This window comes from Alosa pseudoharengus, unplaced genomic scaffold (genome assembly GCF_046254945.1).
Source record: "Alosa pseudoharengus isolate Yale_2024_CS ecotype anadromous, Long Island Sound unplaced genomic scaffold, YU_APseudo_1.1 YU_APseudo_1.1_scf_9, whole genome shotgun sequence".
Lineage (NCBI taxonomy): Eukaryota > Metazoa > Chordata > Actinopteri > Clupeiformes > Clupeidae > Alosa > Alosa pseudoharengus.
The window spans coordinates 22,826,795-22,842,845 of record NW_027468881.1 but is presented as its reverse complement, the minus strand read 5'-3'; the positions used below and the strand labels follow the sequence as shown (position 1 = coordinate 22,842,845).

Sequence of the window (16,051 nt, the reverse complement as noted above, 5' to 3'; positions counted from 1 at the left end):
ATTACTGTGATGACTAAAACTTGTGGTCTGTAGTTACTACAGGCTACTACTAGCCTATACTACTAGACTATCACCAATATAATAATAATAATAATAATAATAATAATAATAATAATAATAAAAACAACAATACACAACAAAATAATATTTTAATTGGCTAAAGAATACAGCACAGTGCTTAAAACAGACAGATCTAGACAATAGACTCAAGTAAGACTCGATGAGTTTGTTGCATATAATTTGACATGCAAACTCAGCATGTTTCCTTGAGCTAAGACAATCACAGCTATGTTGTCCACTTATGCCACCTTGCGGCAAAATTGGCGTCCTGCTAATTTATGATGAACGAATTTAAACCCCATGCAAATTACAGAGACAAAAAAAAGGCTTCTAACCTTGACCACTGTAAAGGAAACACTACCATTACAGCATATGACGCATTCAAGTCATTGCCTGCATGACTACAGTTTGATTTCTAATACAACAACCTACATTATTATAATCCAGTTATTGAATGCCTCTAGTGGCATTTCACACACTTATGGTGGTCTGTCCATAGAGAGACCGCCCTGGGTCTGGCGTAAAACCAGGCTATAGGCTATCAAATAATGAAATATACATGAATTTATATTGAGTAAATATACGGATTGAAGTAGTTTCTAGTTTAATGGACCATTACTCGGAGAGAATTAAGTGGACTTGATAGCAGCAGCTGTCAAAACGAACTGTGAAATATGACAACGCTTATAAATAACACCCATCCATACCCTTTTTAGCACATAGCTTTCATTTTATATCCCGCCTCCGGACATAATCCCCACCCCTTTATGGCGTTCAGTGGCTGCGAATATATATTCTAATAGGTGGTCGGTGTGTCTATCATTGCGCACACGCCCATACGAAATGTTTGTTGTTGATGATCCTGGAATTCCTTGAGTAGCGATAGGCCAAATATCCATCAATGATTGGACCTCTACTACACACTTCCGTCCGCCCCTGTTTCTGACTTATGAGCTGCTGAATATTTTGCCTGTCCCATCAGAGAAATACAAACAGTTTTACATACTGGACCACAACAGGTAAAACAATAGTTAATTTTTTGATAACAGCTTAAATGTCAGTCTCAATTTCGCGATGAGGCAAAATCGTTCTGTATTTGCTGTTTTTATTTAGCAAACGTTATTTAGTTGACGTGAGTTGGTAAGTCCTATTGGCATCAGTGTTGTATCAGAGCTTTTGGTTATCTGGTTAGCTTGCGTTGGTGCTTCTGAACTGTGGTTTATGAAGCAAAGTCAAAGGTAGCAAGTGAGTTTGTACGAGAAGTGAAATGCGTGGTGTTGACACCGTCATGTCATTAAGATAGTGTCGGCCACTATAGAAACGGGTGTTCTTAAATTAAATGAAACCCACTTAGTCAGCTAACTGGTTCTCATTTCGTTGGTTATGTGATGGATTAGACGCACAACGTTATGGTAGCAAGCTTGTTAGCTTTAGCTAAGATAGCCCCTTTTACCCTAGGCTAGGTTACGTACAGTAGCTGATACACTCAGCGAGCTGTAAGTGTAACTACATTATGGGGCATATAAGGGGGCTTGCTTGTTCTGCTGTGTGCAAGCATTCAACGACTTCAGTGCCGTGCATTCGGTTGAGTTGGCTGACCTTTAGCGGCGATTGAAACGTGAATTATGCTTCTGGCAGTTTCTGCTGAGCCTCCCACCATTGGCTGAACTTGGCAGCACAGCTGTCTAGCTAATTTGATGTGCTTCCTCTCAGCTGATTTGTAGATATTTTGCAAGTTAGTTAGCTTTAGCGTTAGCCACATTGTGGGTAACATTCTGTTTGCTCATGTGCTGAGGCACAGGTTTGTCGTTCAGTCGCCAGTAACAAATTAAGCTAAATCAGAGAATAGAGAGCTGTACTGTGGAAGTGTTTTGACACGGTATATTTAATAGCAGAGCAGGGATCGGCATTCTGTTGGGCTTAGGGTGGGTTGGGTAGGCTACTATCAATTTCTCAGCTCCTTAACATGCTGATGACTTGAGACTGTCGGGTCTGTTCTAGTAGGCTACATTTTGTTTGCCATGTAGGCTTTGAACACTTACATTTGCATTGGTGGCAAAGTTAAACATATAATGGGAAACCTTTCTTAAATGTCACCATAAACTTGTTCAACTGGGGATATGATAGCCTACGCTTATTGTTATTGGCATTTTACAACACTTGAATAAAGTGTAATTATGATAGAAACACGGGTGGTTGAAAAGCTGTAGGCCTATTCTGCTTTCATTGTCTTCGTTACCCTGACATTTTTTGTTCTGATATGGTTGTATGTTGTGTTGATGGCATTGCAAAATGAAAGAATGTTGTGTTTGTCTGTATCTGTGATGCATACATTGGGTGGATGGGTGGGTGTCAATCCACATGTTTACAGAGGAAGTTTGTCTTTTTTACAGAATATTTGAAATAGCCTACTTCATGACATTCACACCAGGCAGTGAAATTGTACATGTCGGTAACTTCTTTTATTGTGCTAATGTGTGATCTCCTTCAGTAACACCTCTGTAACAATCCATACCGATTTGCATGGTTGCTATGTGTAATTCAGAGATGGTGCAGCTGGATGTAGCAAGGGTCATTTCAGGTTTTTCTGGTGTTTAGAACCATGATGACATTGTTAGGTTAATTGCGCTCATCTGGTCATTTTGACTGGCACGTGTGTTGTGGGATTCATAAAATTAGCTAGCTCCTCTTAGAGTCAGTATACAGTCAGTGATTGGTTTGTTTGTTTGCAGTGTGCACACAGAAAAACATCTTAATGCTGGTATTAACCCTTTAAGTTTTCCTGGTTTCTCAGCAAGCCTCATCTTTGAACAAATCTCAGGCTCAGAGTAACTCAATATCTGGGATTCAACTTCTGGAATGTCAGTGAAATTTGGGCTCCACACCGAGGTAATAGACTGGACGTATTAGCAGAGACTTTCTAATGAGGAGACACAGCACTCCCCCATAGAAATGCATGGGGCTAGTTAATATGGCCGTTGTCTACACATATCCCTATGGACTTGCCTAAAAGGACTTTGGTATTAGTCTTGCCAAGATTTTAGTTTATGAATATGGTACAGAGCCATCGATGTATTTCAAAATGGTATGGATAGACCATGTTCGATACTACTGGTACATATGTTTTATAGACTATGGTTACATAGACTACATATGGTTACACTAGATCAGGACACAAGTGTGACACAAACTGGAATGAGCCCCTTGTGTCTTTAAAACAGATTGTGCCCCTCTTTTAATCCAATATTTATTTTCATCTGTACAGAGTCCAGCAGGTGCTTTTCGTGGAGTATGTGCTGTGGAAGTTAGTGAAATCTTTTCTGCACAGAGAAGCGCTGCTCTGATTGCTGAGAGACCTTTTAAATCTTAAACGGGCATCTCATGTGTGGCCTTGCTCTGTGCTTACATAGTTCCCTTGCACATGTCACAGAATTTTCACAGAAGTACAGCATAGAACTCAAGCCGTCACTTAGGGACTAAATTATTAATGGGTCATTCCAAGTGAAAACAGCCAAAATCGGGGTATCATGTACATGGTACCTCTCAGATTTTGCTGAAAAGCGAAAAAGAAAATATGCCTTATGTTACCAAACAAAGGAATCTGAAGTTTCAGGTCAATATCTCAAACGGTTTTCCCGTGCCGTCCATTTGAAATTCGGGTGCCATGGCCCTAATTGACAAATTGGAATTTCACATTTCATCCATTGCCATTTTTGGAAGCCCATAACGTCTGTTCTAATAGTGGTAGAAGGCTGGAAACTGGTGTGGTGGTTTATTGTAGCCTGTACTACATAATTCTGGATTAGAATCAACATTCCTTACTTATTTAATTTTATTTGGAGAGTGACAGGGGCAAGGAAAAACTCTTATTTGTAGTGTTCTTACACTATGTAACATTCTTGTTATTTAGTTTGAAAGTTTGATGGAGGGTCTCTTTCATGGGGGATAAGGGGTTAATCTGTGACAGTATCTCAGTATTTAATTGTTTGCCATCACTGAGCATAATACTAAGTTATTTCCACTATTTTAATGCTTTATCATCACTAAATTCTCCCTGATTTACATTCCAGACTTCCATGTCCAATGTCCAAAATGGTGCATTATGAAGAATAAAATTCATATTATGGAGCTTCATAGTCAAAAATGTTATTTCATTAAAAGAAAGAACAAATATGTTTCTTTATCTGGTATAAATCCCATTAGGATCATCAAGTGCCCACATGGTCATTTGGGGGTCCAAATATGGGGTTCCAAAAAAGTCACCTTTGCCGGAAAGGGGTTTTTGGACCCCCATAAAACCCCCATCAGTGGTACCATAACCCTCAAATTAATTTTGGCAAGAGCAAAGTTCCCAAATATAACAAATAATCCTGTTTAGAATAAATATGATCATTAATCGTGGTGCTACGGCCACCCAAAAAGTGAAAAATCACACATGCTGTCAACATTTTTTAGGACTTTGGTGACCCACCTCTAATCCAAACAGTAAGGAATGTTGATTCTGCCTCCAGAATTGTGTAGTACAGGCTACAATGACCTACCACACCAGTTTCCAGCCCTCTACCACTATTAGAACAGACATTATGGGCTTCCAAAAATGGCAAAGGATGAAATGTGAAATTCCAATGTGTCAATTAGGGCCGTGGCACCCTAATTTCAAATGGACGCCACGGGCAAACCGTTTGAGATATTGACCTGAAACTTCAGATTCCTCAGTTTGGTAACATAAGGCATATTTACACGTGCTTTTCAGCAAAATCTGAGAGGTGTCATGTACATGGGTGGCTGAGTTGGCGTGGAATGACCCTAATCTAAATGTGTTGCGAGGGTGCATGTTAGTGGATTGCACAGCAATTGCACACACAACTTTCCCCCACCTAAACGGTAGCGGATGAGTGGATTTTAGTTGTGTGAAACATGTAAAAGTCAGATAAAAAAAAAAACTAAACTTAAAATTCTGGCAGAGAAGCATAACCATAAAATAGAAAAATTCTGGCAGAGAAGCATAGTAACCATAACAACAACAAAGGGATGAAGCCACAGAGATGTTCTGCTTTCAGTCATTAGCCAGTGTTTGCAAGCCCATATGATGATTACGGTGACCACCGAAACCCTGCGAAATGCTGTGAGAAAGCACATGTCATGGTTGCTGCCCCTGTTGAGTGTGTATCCTGCGTATCCTTTTTCATTTGGTCTTCCTCCTATTCAAGGTCTTATCAGCCTTCACATGCCAGCAATGACTGGTTTACTCTGGCACTGTAAGGCTATGGTTTGATCTGCCTGTGAAAGTCCACAGAAAAACATCATTATGCAATCGGAAGCCTCTGTTCTGGAATTGATTTTAATTTCAGCAATGATGTTGAAAGGCAAAGTAGTTCAGCACATTCAGGTCACAGGAAACTAGTATTACTCAAAGAGTTTTGAAAGACACAGTGGTACCTGCCTTATTGCGTACCTGGCTGCCCTGCAGGTCTGTATGTATTGCTGTGGTCCATAAAGGATGGCAATTTGTATAAGTTTGTATAGGGTGCAGTAGGTTTGTTTAGGGTGTGTGTGTGTGTCTCTCTCTCTCTCTCTCTCTCTCTCTCTCTCTCTCTCTCTCTGTCTCTGTCTCTGTCTGTCTGTCTCTCTCTCTGTGTTAGGTGCTGATTTGTGAAGGTGCGCTCAGCTGCGTGACTTGTGCTGTGTGTTCCCTGTGTCAGGTTTCAGCCAGAGCCGGTGAGCGTCAGCTGGGGGAAGCCTGAGAGAGTGAACGAGCGAGCGAGCAGTCGTGGTCGTGTCCGTCCCTAGGAACAATGCCCTCTGAGTGACACTGGCAGCCCATTGAACCGCTCAGCATGAACAGCGAGGAGGAGTTCTATGACGCGGAGACAGGTGAGCATTTCTGTTGACGCTGAATCATCCTGATTATTTCACTAACACACGTGTGTGGGGGGGCATGTATTATGTCATACAAGGGATGTCCGTTACGTCCCAGAATGCAATGCCTGTGTCTCCTAGTGTGCCAGTGCTAACCTCCAAGAAATGTATGCAACTTTTGCTAGCGCTCATGTTATGTTCTGACATTTAGCTGAGAAAGTAACGCTTGAGCCTCTTGAGAATTTAGTTAAAGACTGTTTACTTGTACTTGTTTACTTGTTTGGACTAGATTGGCCATTCAGTTGCTTGTGTTTTTGCCTCTGTTTGCCTTCTTATCTCACAGGACTGGAATCAGACGACTCCTGTGAGGTCAGCTTTAAAGATGCGCTCGTGTACGAGGGCAAACAGACCTCCAATGGCAGCGCACATTCAGAGAATGGGGTATGGGAGAGGAGGTGGGTATCTCTGTCTGTCTCAGCGCAAACTCCGGTGTTTTGTTGGTCATCGTCTCTGTGATCTGTGTAACTCTGTGTAATGTGTCCTTGTGTAACTTGTTCCACAGGACGACTCTCCCAGCACCCATGTTTGCAAGAAATAATTTCAGTGTTTGGGGCTTCCTCAAGAAATGCATAGGCATGGTGAGGATGTTAAGAATTTCAATAACATACATACAGTAGGCTACCAGGAAATCATCACTGTGTCTGCTTTTCTTGTGCGTGCACTTGGAATAGTTTAAAACATTTTTATGTAGCACTGTGAAACCGAGAGGCTAAACCAGTATGTCTACAAATTGAGCATGTGAACTTGTTTTGTGGACCTTTTAAAGTGTGTGATGCTTAATTAACTCTGTCGTGAATCATCTCCAGGAGCTGTCAAAGATCACAATGCCCATCCTCTTTAACGAGCCACTGAGCTTTCTGCAACGCATCTCAGAGTACATGGAGCACACATACCTCATCCACAAGGCTTGCACTTTGTCAGACTCCATAGACCGCATGCAGGTGAGCCGCCAACATGCCCCCCGCAGGCACAAAATCAACTCTCATCTACTGTGTGGACCGGTTGAACAAGTTGTACTGTGGTATCATTTTTATATAGGTTTTTCATTGAATTAAATGTTTTAGTATAACCTGCATATATGCAGTGAAATCTGGTTACCATCCTTTGACGTTAAGATAACCCCAGTGTCATCTGAAACCCCCTCTGTAGGAATGTAAGGTATCTGATGGTGACCCCAAGGGGGATACCAACACAAACATGGCTTAGGTTGAAGGTTTCTTGTAAACATTCTCTGTTAAATACCAGCTGGTTAGATGATCAGTGGTAGGGTGGCATCTTGTAATTTTCCGTGGGTGTGTGTTAAGGGTATAAGAACTGGCTTCACCCAGAGATGTGTGTGATTGTTACTTGACATTTGTTGTGGGTAACAGTCTCCTGGTATTAAGAATAAAGCTGCAGTCTCACACCAGTTGTCTTGGAGTAATTTTGACCACAGTACTGTATACATTAAACCACGTAGCCATGGTTACCCATGCTGTCTGCAGACATGTGCAGGTTCAGTCATGATCTAATGATCATGTTTCTGGTTTTAGCTGGTAGCTGCCTTCGCGGTCTCAGCAGTGGCATCACAGTGGGACAGAACTGGAAAGCCCTTCAACCCCTTACTGGGGGAGACCTACGAGCTCGTAAGGTGAGCCTGGTTAATCTGCACACAGTAGCATCGGCATATACTTAGTCCACTCTCTACTCTACTCCATCATCCCTCCTTAACTATGTGTATGTTTGAGGATTTCTCTGTGCCCGTGGATCAGGATCGGCAGAAGGAATTCATAGGTCACAGGCTTAGTTCATAAGGATTATAAGCGATTAGAAAAACGTATGCCAAGCCTATATGCTTTTTAAAGGTATAGTCCATGAACCTGGCAAAAGATTGTATGTATATGAACTCTATATGAGTTTACAGCTCAGTCAGAACCACTTTGAAAGTGCCAGGACAGGCCAAGTAATCAGTGTTCTTTGAAGTTCACTAAATTTGGCAAAAAAGTACGCCGGATTATGATACAGGTCTGTGATGTTAGCAGCAGTGCGTGAAGTTGACCATGCTTTGAGTATAATTGAGTGTCCATTTCCATGCTTATTCCCTCTCACATGTTCACAGGGAGGAGGAGGGGTACCGTCTGATTTCGGAGCAAGTCAGTCACCACCCCCCTATCAGTGCCTTCCACGCGCAGTCCCTCAACCAGGACTTTGAGTTCCACGGATCGATCCATCTACCCCAAGCTCAAGTTCTGGGGAAAGAGCGTGGAGGCGGAGCCCAAAGGCACCATGACTTTAGAGTTGCTCAAGTGAGTATGGGTGCCACTGACTCAGTGCTAAGTGCTAAATAGTAAATAAACTGCATATATATTATTTATATATATATATATATATATATATATATATATATATATTAGGACTGTCAAACAATAAAAAATAAAAAAAAATAATTAATCTCATATTTTGAAATGAATTCATCTAGATTAATCACAATTAAAAAGTATATATATATAGTGCTTTTCCCCTCATCCAAGCGTTCAAAGTGCTTTACAATTTCTTACCTCACATTCACCCATTCACACACACCAATGGCGGAGGGTGCCATGCAAGGCACCAACCTGCCCATCAGGTGCACTTAGGGATTCAGTGTCTTGCTCAAGGACACCTCGACAGGGTCAGGAGGAGTCGGGCTCAAACTGGCAGCAGTATCCAGCAGTATTAAAACATTAAATGTGTGTTTTTTGTTAGATAGATAGATAGATAGATAGATAGATGATAGATAGATAGATAGATACTTTATCCATCCCGAGGGAAATTTTAGATTTTTTTTTAACTTCTGTCTTCTTTTTTTATTTTAGATAGATAGATTTTAGAATTGCTATTAGGACCCACCTGTGAAGGGACTATGCTTTTAAGTTAAAGTCTCCAAAGTAGAACCTCTTATGTTTAGGCTTGTCCTCACACAGTAACCCTTAGTTTAGAATTCTCTGAAGAAGGGTTTGTCTTTCGGTTGCATCTTTTTGTCTGTCAAAATGTGTGTTTAAGGTTTCTATATTGGCATGGATTGAAAAGGCGTATTTGAAAGATGTATCCTATATATTCTCTGTTCTGTAGTTCTTGCTCTATGAACCATGCCATATGGAGTGAAAGATGCATATGTTTAGTGTGTGGTTGAAAGGACACAGACGCGTGTATTCCCATACCAACCGTGCTTGACCTGCTGTGTTGCAGACACAGGGAGGTGTACACTTGGACAAACCCCTTCTGTTGTGTGCACAACGTCATTCTGGGTAAACTCTGGATCGAGCAATACGGCACGGTGGAGATTGTGAATCACAGGTAAGTCGAGTCAATAGACTTTTTCATTTGCATTTCATTTCATTCTTCGAAATGGAGGGCTAAGAATTTGTTTCCTGCTGTCCTGTGATTCAGCACTGGGGATAAATGTATTCTGAACTTCAAGCCATGTGGCATGTTTGGGAAGGAACTGCACAAAGTGGAAGGGCACATCCAGGACAAGAGGTGAGCCTGTTTTTCAGAGCTGAGTGGAATATAATGTTTCAGTGTCTTGCCTCTTTGGCAACATTACAGCATATTTGACTCCACAGAAGTAAATGGATCATTCACAATTTGTTTGCCTATCTTCACCTGATCCAGTACTTTGTACTCTCCCTCTCCCTCTCTGTGGCTCTCTCACGCTCTCTCTCTCTCTCTCTCTCTCTCTCTCTCTCTCTTTGTCTCTCTCTGGTGTGTATGCAGTAAGAAGAAGCGACGGATATTATATGGCAAGTGGACTGAGTGTTTGTACTGTGTGGAGCCCAAAGTGTATGAGGCCAACAAGAAAGCAGAGAAGAAATCAGGAGGAGATTCCAAGAAACACAAACAGGTAGAGCTGCACATGGAGTTTGATAAAAATGTAAATATAAAGTTATGATCTTGTGTAAGAGAATATAGTGCTATAGATGAACTGTAAAGGACATGAGTCCCCATAACACATTACACTTTTACTTTTTGAAGTTATGCACATGCAGTGGTTGATCATAAAGGTAAAGTTAATGGCATAGCAGTAGTGGTGTTGCTGTAAATTCAGTAGTACTCTATGGTTAGCTTGTGATTTCTTACTTTATAATTTCTTAGCCTAGTGACTGGGTAAAATTAAAAGCATTAACAGCATGCTGAATTAAGAAACCGAGTATCAGATCTGGCTTACAAGTATCTCAGTTGGCTGCTGGTCAGACGCTGTACAGATCATGACCTACAGTAAGCCCGGTTATGACCCTGCTCTTAATATGGTAGTCCACACATTCTGCCAGGATATAATCTTCATAAAGGGATCATCTTGGCTTGACTTGGCTTGAATATCCATGTGCATTTCAGGTCACAGTCTGCCCTGAATTGAATAATGCAATAACATTTCAAATAAGCCTGACAAAATTGAAGGTAGACATAACATAACTTACGAATGTTTTTTCCTTTGCACACTATTAAATGGTAGAAACGGAATCCACATAGGGCCTTGTCTGACCTGTTAGTGTAGTGTAGAATCCTCATAGGGCCCTGTCTGACCTGTTAATGTAGTGTAGAATCCTCATAGGGCCCTGTCTGACCTGTTTGTGTAGTGTAGAATCCTCATAGGGCCCTGTCTGACCTGTTAGTGTAGTGTAGACCTGTTAATGTAGTGTAGAATCCAAATAGGGCCCTGGCTGACCTGTTAGCGTAGTGTAGATGCTCTGCACATGTGCTACAGTGTTGTTTCAAATTGTCCCTAAAATGTACTAGATGGTAAGGTGCTGTAGGCAGTCATCTGTGATCTGTGCACATAAGCACTGTAGTGATGTTATGTTTATTATTGTTAGGAGCACAGTGACGCTGTAGTGATCCACCATGTTTATTATGGTTAGGAGCAGAGTGAGCGCTGTAGTGATCCACCATGTTTATTATGGTTAAGAGCAGAGTGAGCGCTGTAGTGATCCACCATGTTTGTTGTGGCTAGGAGCAGAGTGAGCGCTGCAGTGATCTGCCATGTTTGTTGTGGCTAGGAGCAGAGTGAGTGCTGTAGTATGTGTGTTGTGGCTAGGAGTCGTGATGTGCCATGTTTGTTGTGGCTAGGAGCAGAGTGAGTGCTGTAGTATGTGTGTTGTGGCTAGGAGTCGTGATGTGCCATGTTTGCTGTGGCTAGGAGCAGAGTGAGTGCTGTAGTATGTGTGTTGTGGCTAGGAGTCGTGATGTGCTATGTTTGCTGTGGCTAGGAGCAGAGTGAGTGCTGTAGTATGTGTGTTGTGGCTAGGAGTCGTGATGTGCCATGTTTGTTGTGGTTAGGAGCAGAGTGCAGCAGGCGACGATGCTGATGAAATGCCCGAGGTGCAGGAGACAGTCACCATGATTCCAGGAAGTACCCTGCTTTGGAGGATAACACCACGACCTGCACACTCAGCTCAGGTATGGTCACACACACACACACACACACACACACACACAAATTATTATTCTGGCTTTCCAAATATATCTAATGAAATGTATAACTTGCACCCATGCACAAGCAATCCATAACATGACCAGTTTTCACTGCAGAAACTCACTCAGGCCAGCTGGCTCTCTGTCTCAGTCTCTCAGTTTCTTTTTCAGATGTACAACTTCACCAACTTCACCATGTCTCTGAATGAGCTGGAACCTGGCATGGAAAAGGTGCTGGCACCTACTGACTGTCGTCTTCGTCCCGACATCCGAGCCATGGAGAATGGAGACATTGGTAAGAGAAACATGTCTGTTTATCTGCACCAGGTCCTGGGCCACTTTGGAAGACTGAACCCAGGAAAGGACCAGAGCACGCAAATCATTTTAACAGGGTTTAATGGTGCTAGTGACCAACCTCAAACTAACCCTGTCCTGTCCTGTCCTGTCCTGTCATGTCATGTCATGTCCCAGGACCTGCTGCTGATTCTGTGGTCCTGCTCCGTGAGCAACAATTGGCTAGAGCACAAGTGTTACCAATTTCATGTCTGTTTATCTGTTCATCGTATCGTATGAGTTATCTGGTACTGTATATAGTACAATAATAATGAAATTATAATAATAATAATATGCAATACAATGACTAAAGCTCCCATGACTGCTCAGCTCACACGGAGTGTTGTAACACCTTGACAATAACCTCAATAGCCATTTATGCCATTATGTACAGTATGTTGAACGCAGAGAATGTCTTGTGTTAGAGTATCTCTTCAGCCTGTTACCATCTTATCTTGGCTGTATGATGGTGTCCTCAAATATTTGTAGATGTCCTGCGATTGTTAGCAGTAGCTTTTTAGCACTTTGTATTCATATAGTGTTGATGTTCTATGTGTTTAAGACGCGGCAAGTACAGAGAAGGACAGACTCGAGGAGAAACAGAGGGCATCACGAAGGGAGCGAGCGAAAGATGAAGAGGATTGGTCTAACAGGTCAGTCTTGACCGCTAACAACAACAATAACGTGTTAAATTTATATAGCGCTTTTGTAGACACTCAAAGCACTTCACAGTGAAGAGGAAACCTCACTAACCACCACCATTAACAGGTCATTCTTGACCGCTAACACACACTGAAAGCATGCATTAACCTACACTGAACCACTCCAACAACAGTTTGGAACAAACCAAAGAAAAAGGCCTCAAGCACAGTTACTTACTTTAACAATTGTCCCTCATTGTTACATTATTTTTTAATTTATTTTTTCTTTTTTTTTGATGCAATTTCTATCTTAAGGTGTGCGTAATGTTTCCCGAGTAGACATCCTTTGAGCTTTTCTCCAAAGATCAATCAATCATATGTTTCCTTTTAATATAATTAGTGGTTTGATTTAAACAGTGGGTAAAACTCTTCACATTAGTGGTCTAATACAGTAACTGCCCTTGTGTGTCTATGTTTACCTGCTCAGGTGGTTTCACCAGGGCACCAACCCCCATACTGGTGCCCAGGACTGGATCTACGTTGGTGGTTACTTCGACAGGAAGTTCACCGACTGCCCAAACATCTACTGATAGGCTGAGGGAGGGAGAGAAAGGGAGAGGATGGTTTTGTTTGAGCCTCTCTGCCTCACTCTCTGTCTCTCTCTTGCCTTCTGGACTCATATCATATCCCCTCTGCTCTATCCTCTCCTTACACTATCTACATAGTTTTTTAAATAATCCAATAGAATGTGAGATTTGAAATTAACGGTTTACTGAACTGACAGAACCTCTCATCTCTTTCAAGTGACTCTTAAACTGGAACCTGGAAAGTCTGTATTTTTGTTTGTTAAAAGTTTTTTTTTATTCAGTTTGTTTAGATTTATTTTATTTTTTATTTTCTTGTCTGCAGTTTTATACAACGGGGATTTATTTGCCATTTGTGATTGTTTATGATGAACATGCTTCAACCCCCCCAGCACTTTGCTCTTGTAGCATTTGCTTCAGTCAGGTGCTTGTTTTATTGGATACAGGTTGTGTCACTTGATTAAGAGTGGAACAGGACGAAATCCTCTAAAATACTGTGACGTTTTGGTCTTCTAAACACTTTCGAACCAGGATTTAGTCACCGAGAATAAAACAAACTATGATATGTGAAGCTATTTAAACTTTCAAACAAATGCTAATATTTGTATCATGTGTATGGTATGTAATACCATTTTTTTTTCCACTAACCTGACCTCTGTGATGGTAGGCTTTCAGAATAATGGCAATGCGGTTGGCAAAATGCGGTTGGCTCACAAGAAGTTTGTGGAAATCGGTTAAAACATTTAACTTTTGGTTAAGTGATATTTGCCTGAGAAATTCCACCCAAGAGTCAAGCCAAGATGGAACGGTGTCTCACCATGAACGGGATTAGCCCTAGCATGGCCTATCAGAGGGGTTGCTGTACTTTTTCAACTCAAAGTAATGAGAGTGACAGTAGGACAGTCTCAGGCCAAAATCTCAAACCTAATCTCAGTGACATTGAGAGGGTTGACCTCTGCCAACATTTTAAACATGCATGCACATCCTAGTCACATGCATGAACTGTGTTCCAGAGTTTTTTTTTTTCTTTTGATTTTACGACTAGAACTCAGAAATATGAAAGCTGCTTCTAATAATGTTTACTTCCTCAGTAAAGTTGGGTTTATAAATTATTAAGATGAATGAATTAACATTAATATTTGAAGACCTTACACCAGTGTGTGTTTTTGTGGTTGCCAAAGCAGTTATCTCCTAGAATCTAAAGCCATAGAACTTAAGAACGTTTTGGAGTGGAGGGTAAATATATTTTATCCCTCTTCTGGGGCATAGAGAGTAGGTGAGTAGGGGCCTTGGCATGCTTTTAGACTGTGTGGATACTGAATGTGAAGATACTTTCAACACAAACACACACAAACATGCGCATGGTACCTGACACTTTTCCTTTCTTTTTTATTTTTTTTATTCAGCACAAGGTTAGAATAGAGAGCGAGAGAGTTGAGCTTCTAACTTGGATGTGTGTGTGTGTGTGTGTGTGTGTGTGTGTGTGTGTGTGTGTGTGTGACCTGGGTTTCCTTCCTAAGTTATTGCTAAGAAATGACCTCAGTGACACTGCTTTGAAGGCACCACAATTCTCAACTGTCTTCTTTCTCAACAACAAACATCAAGAATCTCAGATACTGTGCTTTCAAGGTCAGAGAAAGAAAATCTATGCAAACATCTTACAGAATATCGTGTCTGTTTGAGCTGTCTTGTCTACAGTACATTTGTAGAAGGTAGATCTAGTCTGAAAGAATGTGTCTGTTCGCGTACAGTCCTTTTAGTTGGCCTTATGCAAGTGCAGGGTCTTTAACTTTGTTGGCTGGTTGCACTGTGCCACAGCTTCTGTGTGCGCTTTGTATGGGGCTAAAATTAGGGCTGGGGTATGACTTAAAGAGCGGCACAGGGCAGGGGGCATTCCTGACTTACATTGCGCTGAAGGTTTCTCCCCCTCCCCTCCCCACCACCCTCAGTCAACATAACCTACTGAAATAACGCTACAGTTATAGATTGTAAATCAAAGTATTGCACAGTAGTTTCATCTGTATTTTGACCTCCCATCCCATACTGTCCATGTAGTGTAGGAAGGATAATGTGAATTCATATATGATCTATATATAACACCATATATGGCATATCCAGAGTAGAAGGGGCGGGTTTCAAGAAGTCATTGACGGGGCCATGGCCACTGAAATGGCTTATCTCTTTAGTGTCATCTATTTTAGAAAATCACTAGCTCCCCAAATAAGTGACACACTATGAATGTCACACCCATACCCCCCAGCCCCCCACTCCCCCCAACACACATCAAACTATGTTGTCTCATTTTTTTTTATGTGTGTGTATGTAGTGATGTCATTTAGCCAATGTACAGGTAGTAACATATTTGCCACACAACGTATACAAAGTGCAGCTACCTGAATTGTGCAGAAACCAGATGAGCATTTAAACACCCAGGTCGATTCGGCCATTAAACATTATTGAGATGTTTAAAGTGCTGATACGTCTGCACAGTGATGCTAAGTGCATTACGCCTCAGTCATATAGATGTTGTAAACCACTTACTCATGCTTTATATAATTGCACTCAATGTTCTCTGTGACTTATTTTGTCTCCTCAAAACCACAATTGTACAGATTTATGCGAATAGTCTACAAACGGGAGTAGAAACACTTTATTGTCTCATGTAATGTAACTGGTCATTTGTAAACTAGCAATATTAAAATAAATAAGATGCCACCATTAAAAAATAACATTTTAATTTTAATGGTCTGGTTTTCTTTTCAGGATATTTTTTAATGTGTAGTATAGTTTCATGCTACAGTCTCAGATCTTTACGTTATGTTGAACAATGCTGTGACAAGCAGTTCAGTGACAGAACATCACATGGATTACAGGAATACATTTTATTATTATCTTGGAGATCTGTGGGGATTTCTGTCGACTACAAAACAACCCATATCAGATGTATATTAGAATAACAAACTCAGATCTACAGGGTGTGTCTGGGGCAATTCCACGGAAAATTGACTTTTTGTCACATCCATAACGCCAGTGAAATGCCTTGGCATTTGTATGATGTGAATGATAACATTCATTTTTTGTGCA

The 16,051-nt window shown here is 41.2% G+C and overlaps 1 protein-coding gene across 1 annotated transcript; it reads left to right on the top strand.

Annotated features, from left to right (window-relative positions):
- The first annotated feature begins 946 nt into the window (after positions 1 to 946).
- On the top strand, positions 947 to 15,710 carry osbpl2a (oxysterol binding protein-like 2a). Its single transcript, XM_076275896.1, is given in 15 exon segments — positions 947 to 1,079; positions 5,763 to 5,934; positions 6,263 to 6,374; positions 6,482 to 6,557; positions 6,786 to 6,920; positions 7,512 to 7,609; positions 8,078 to 8,183; positions 8,185 to 8,264; positions 9,187 to 9,294; positions 9,388 to 9,477; positions 9,715 to 9,841; positions 11,275 to 11,394; positions 11,581 to 11,704; positions 12,305 to 12,395; positions 12,871 to 15,710. Coding segments are annotated over 14 exon segments (1,407 nt in total). The 5' UTR covers positions 947 to 1,079; positions 5,763 to 5,897; the 3' UTR covers positions 12,974 to 15,710.
- Positions 15,711 to 16,051: the final 341 nt, after the last annotated feature.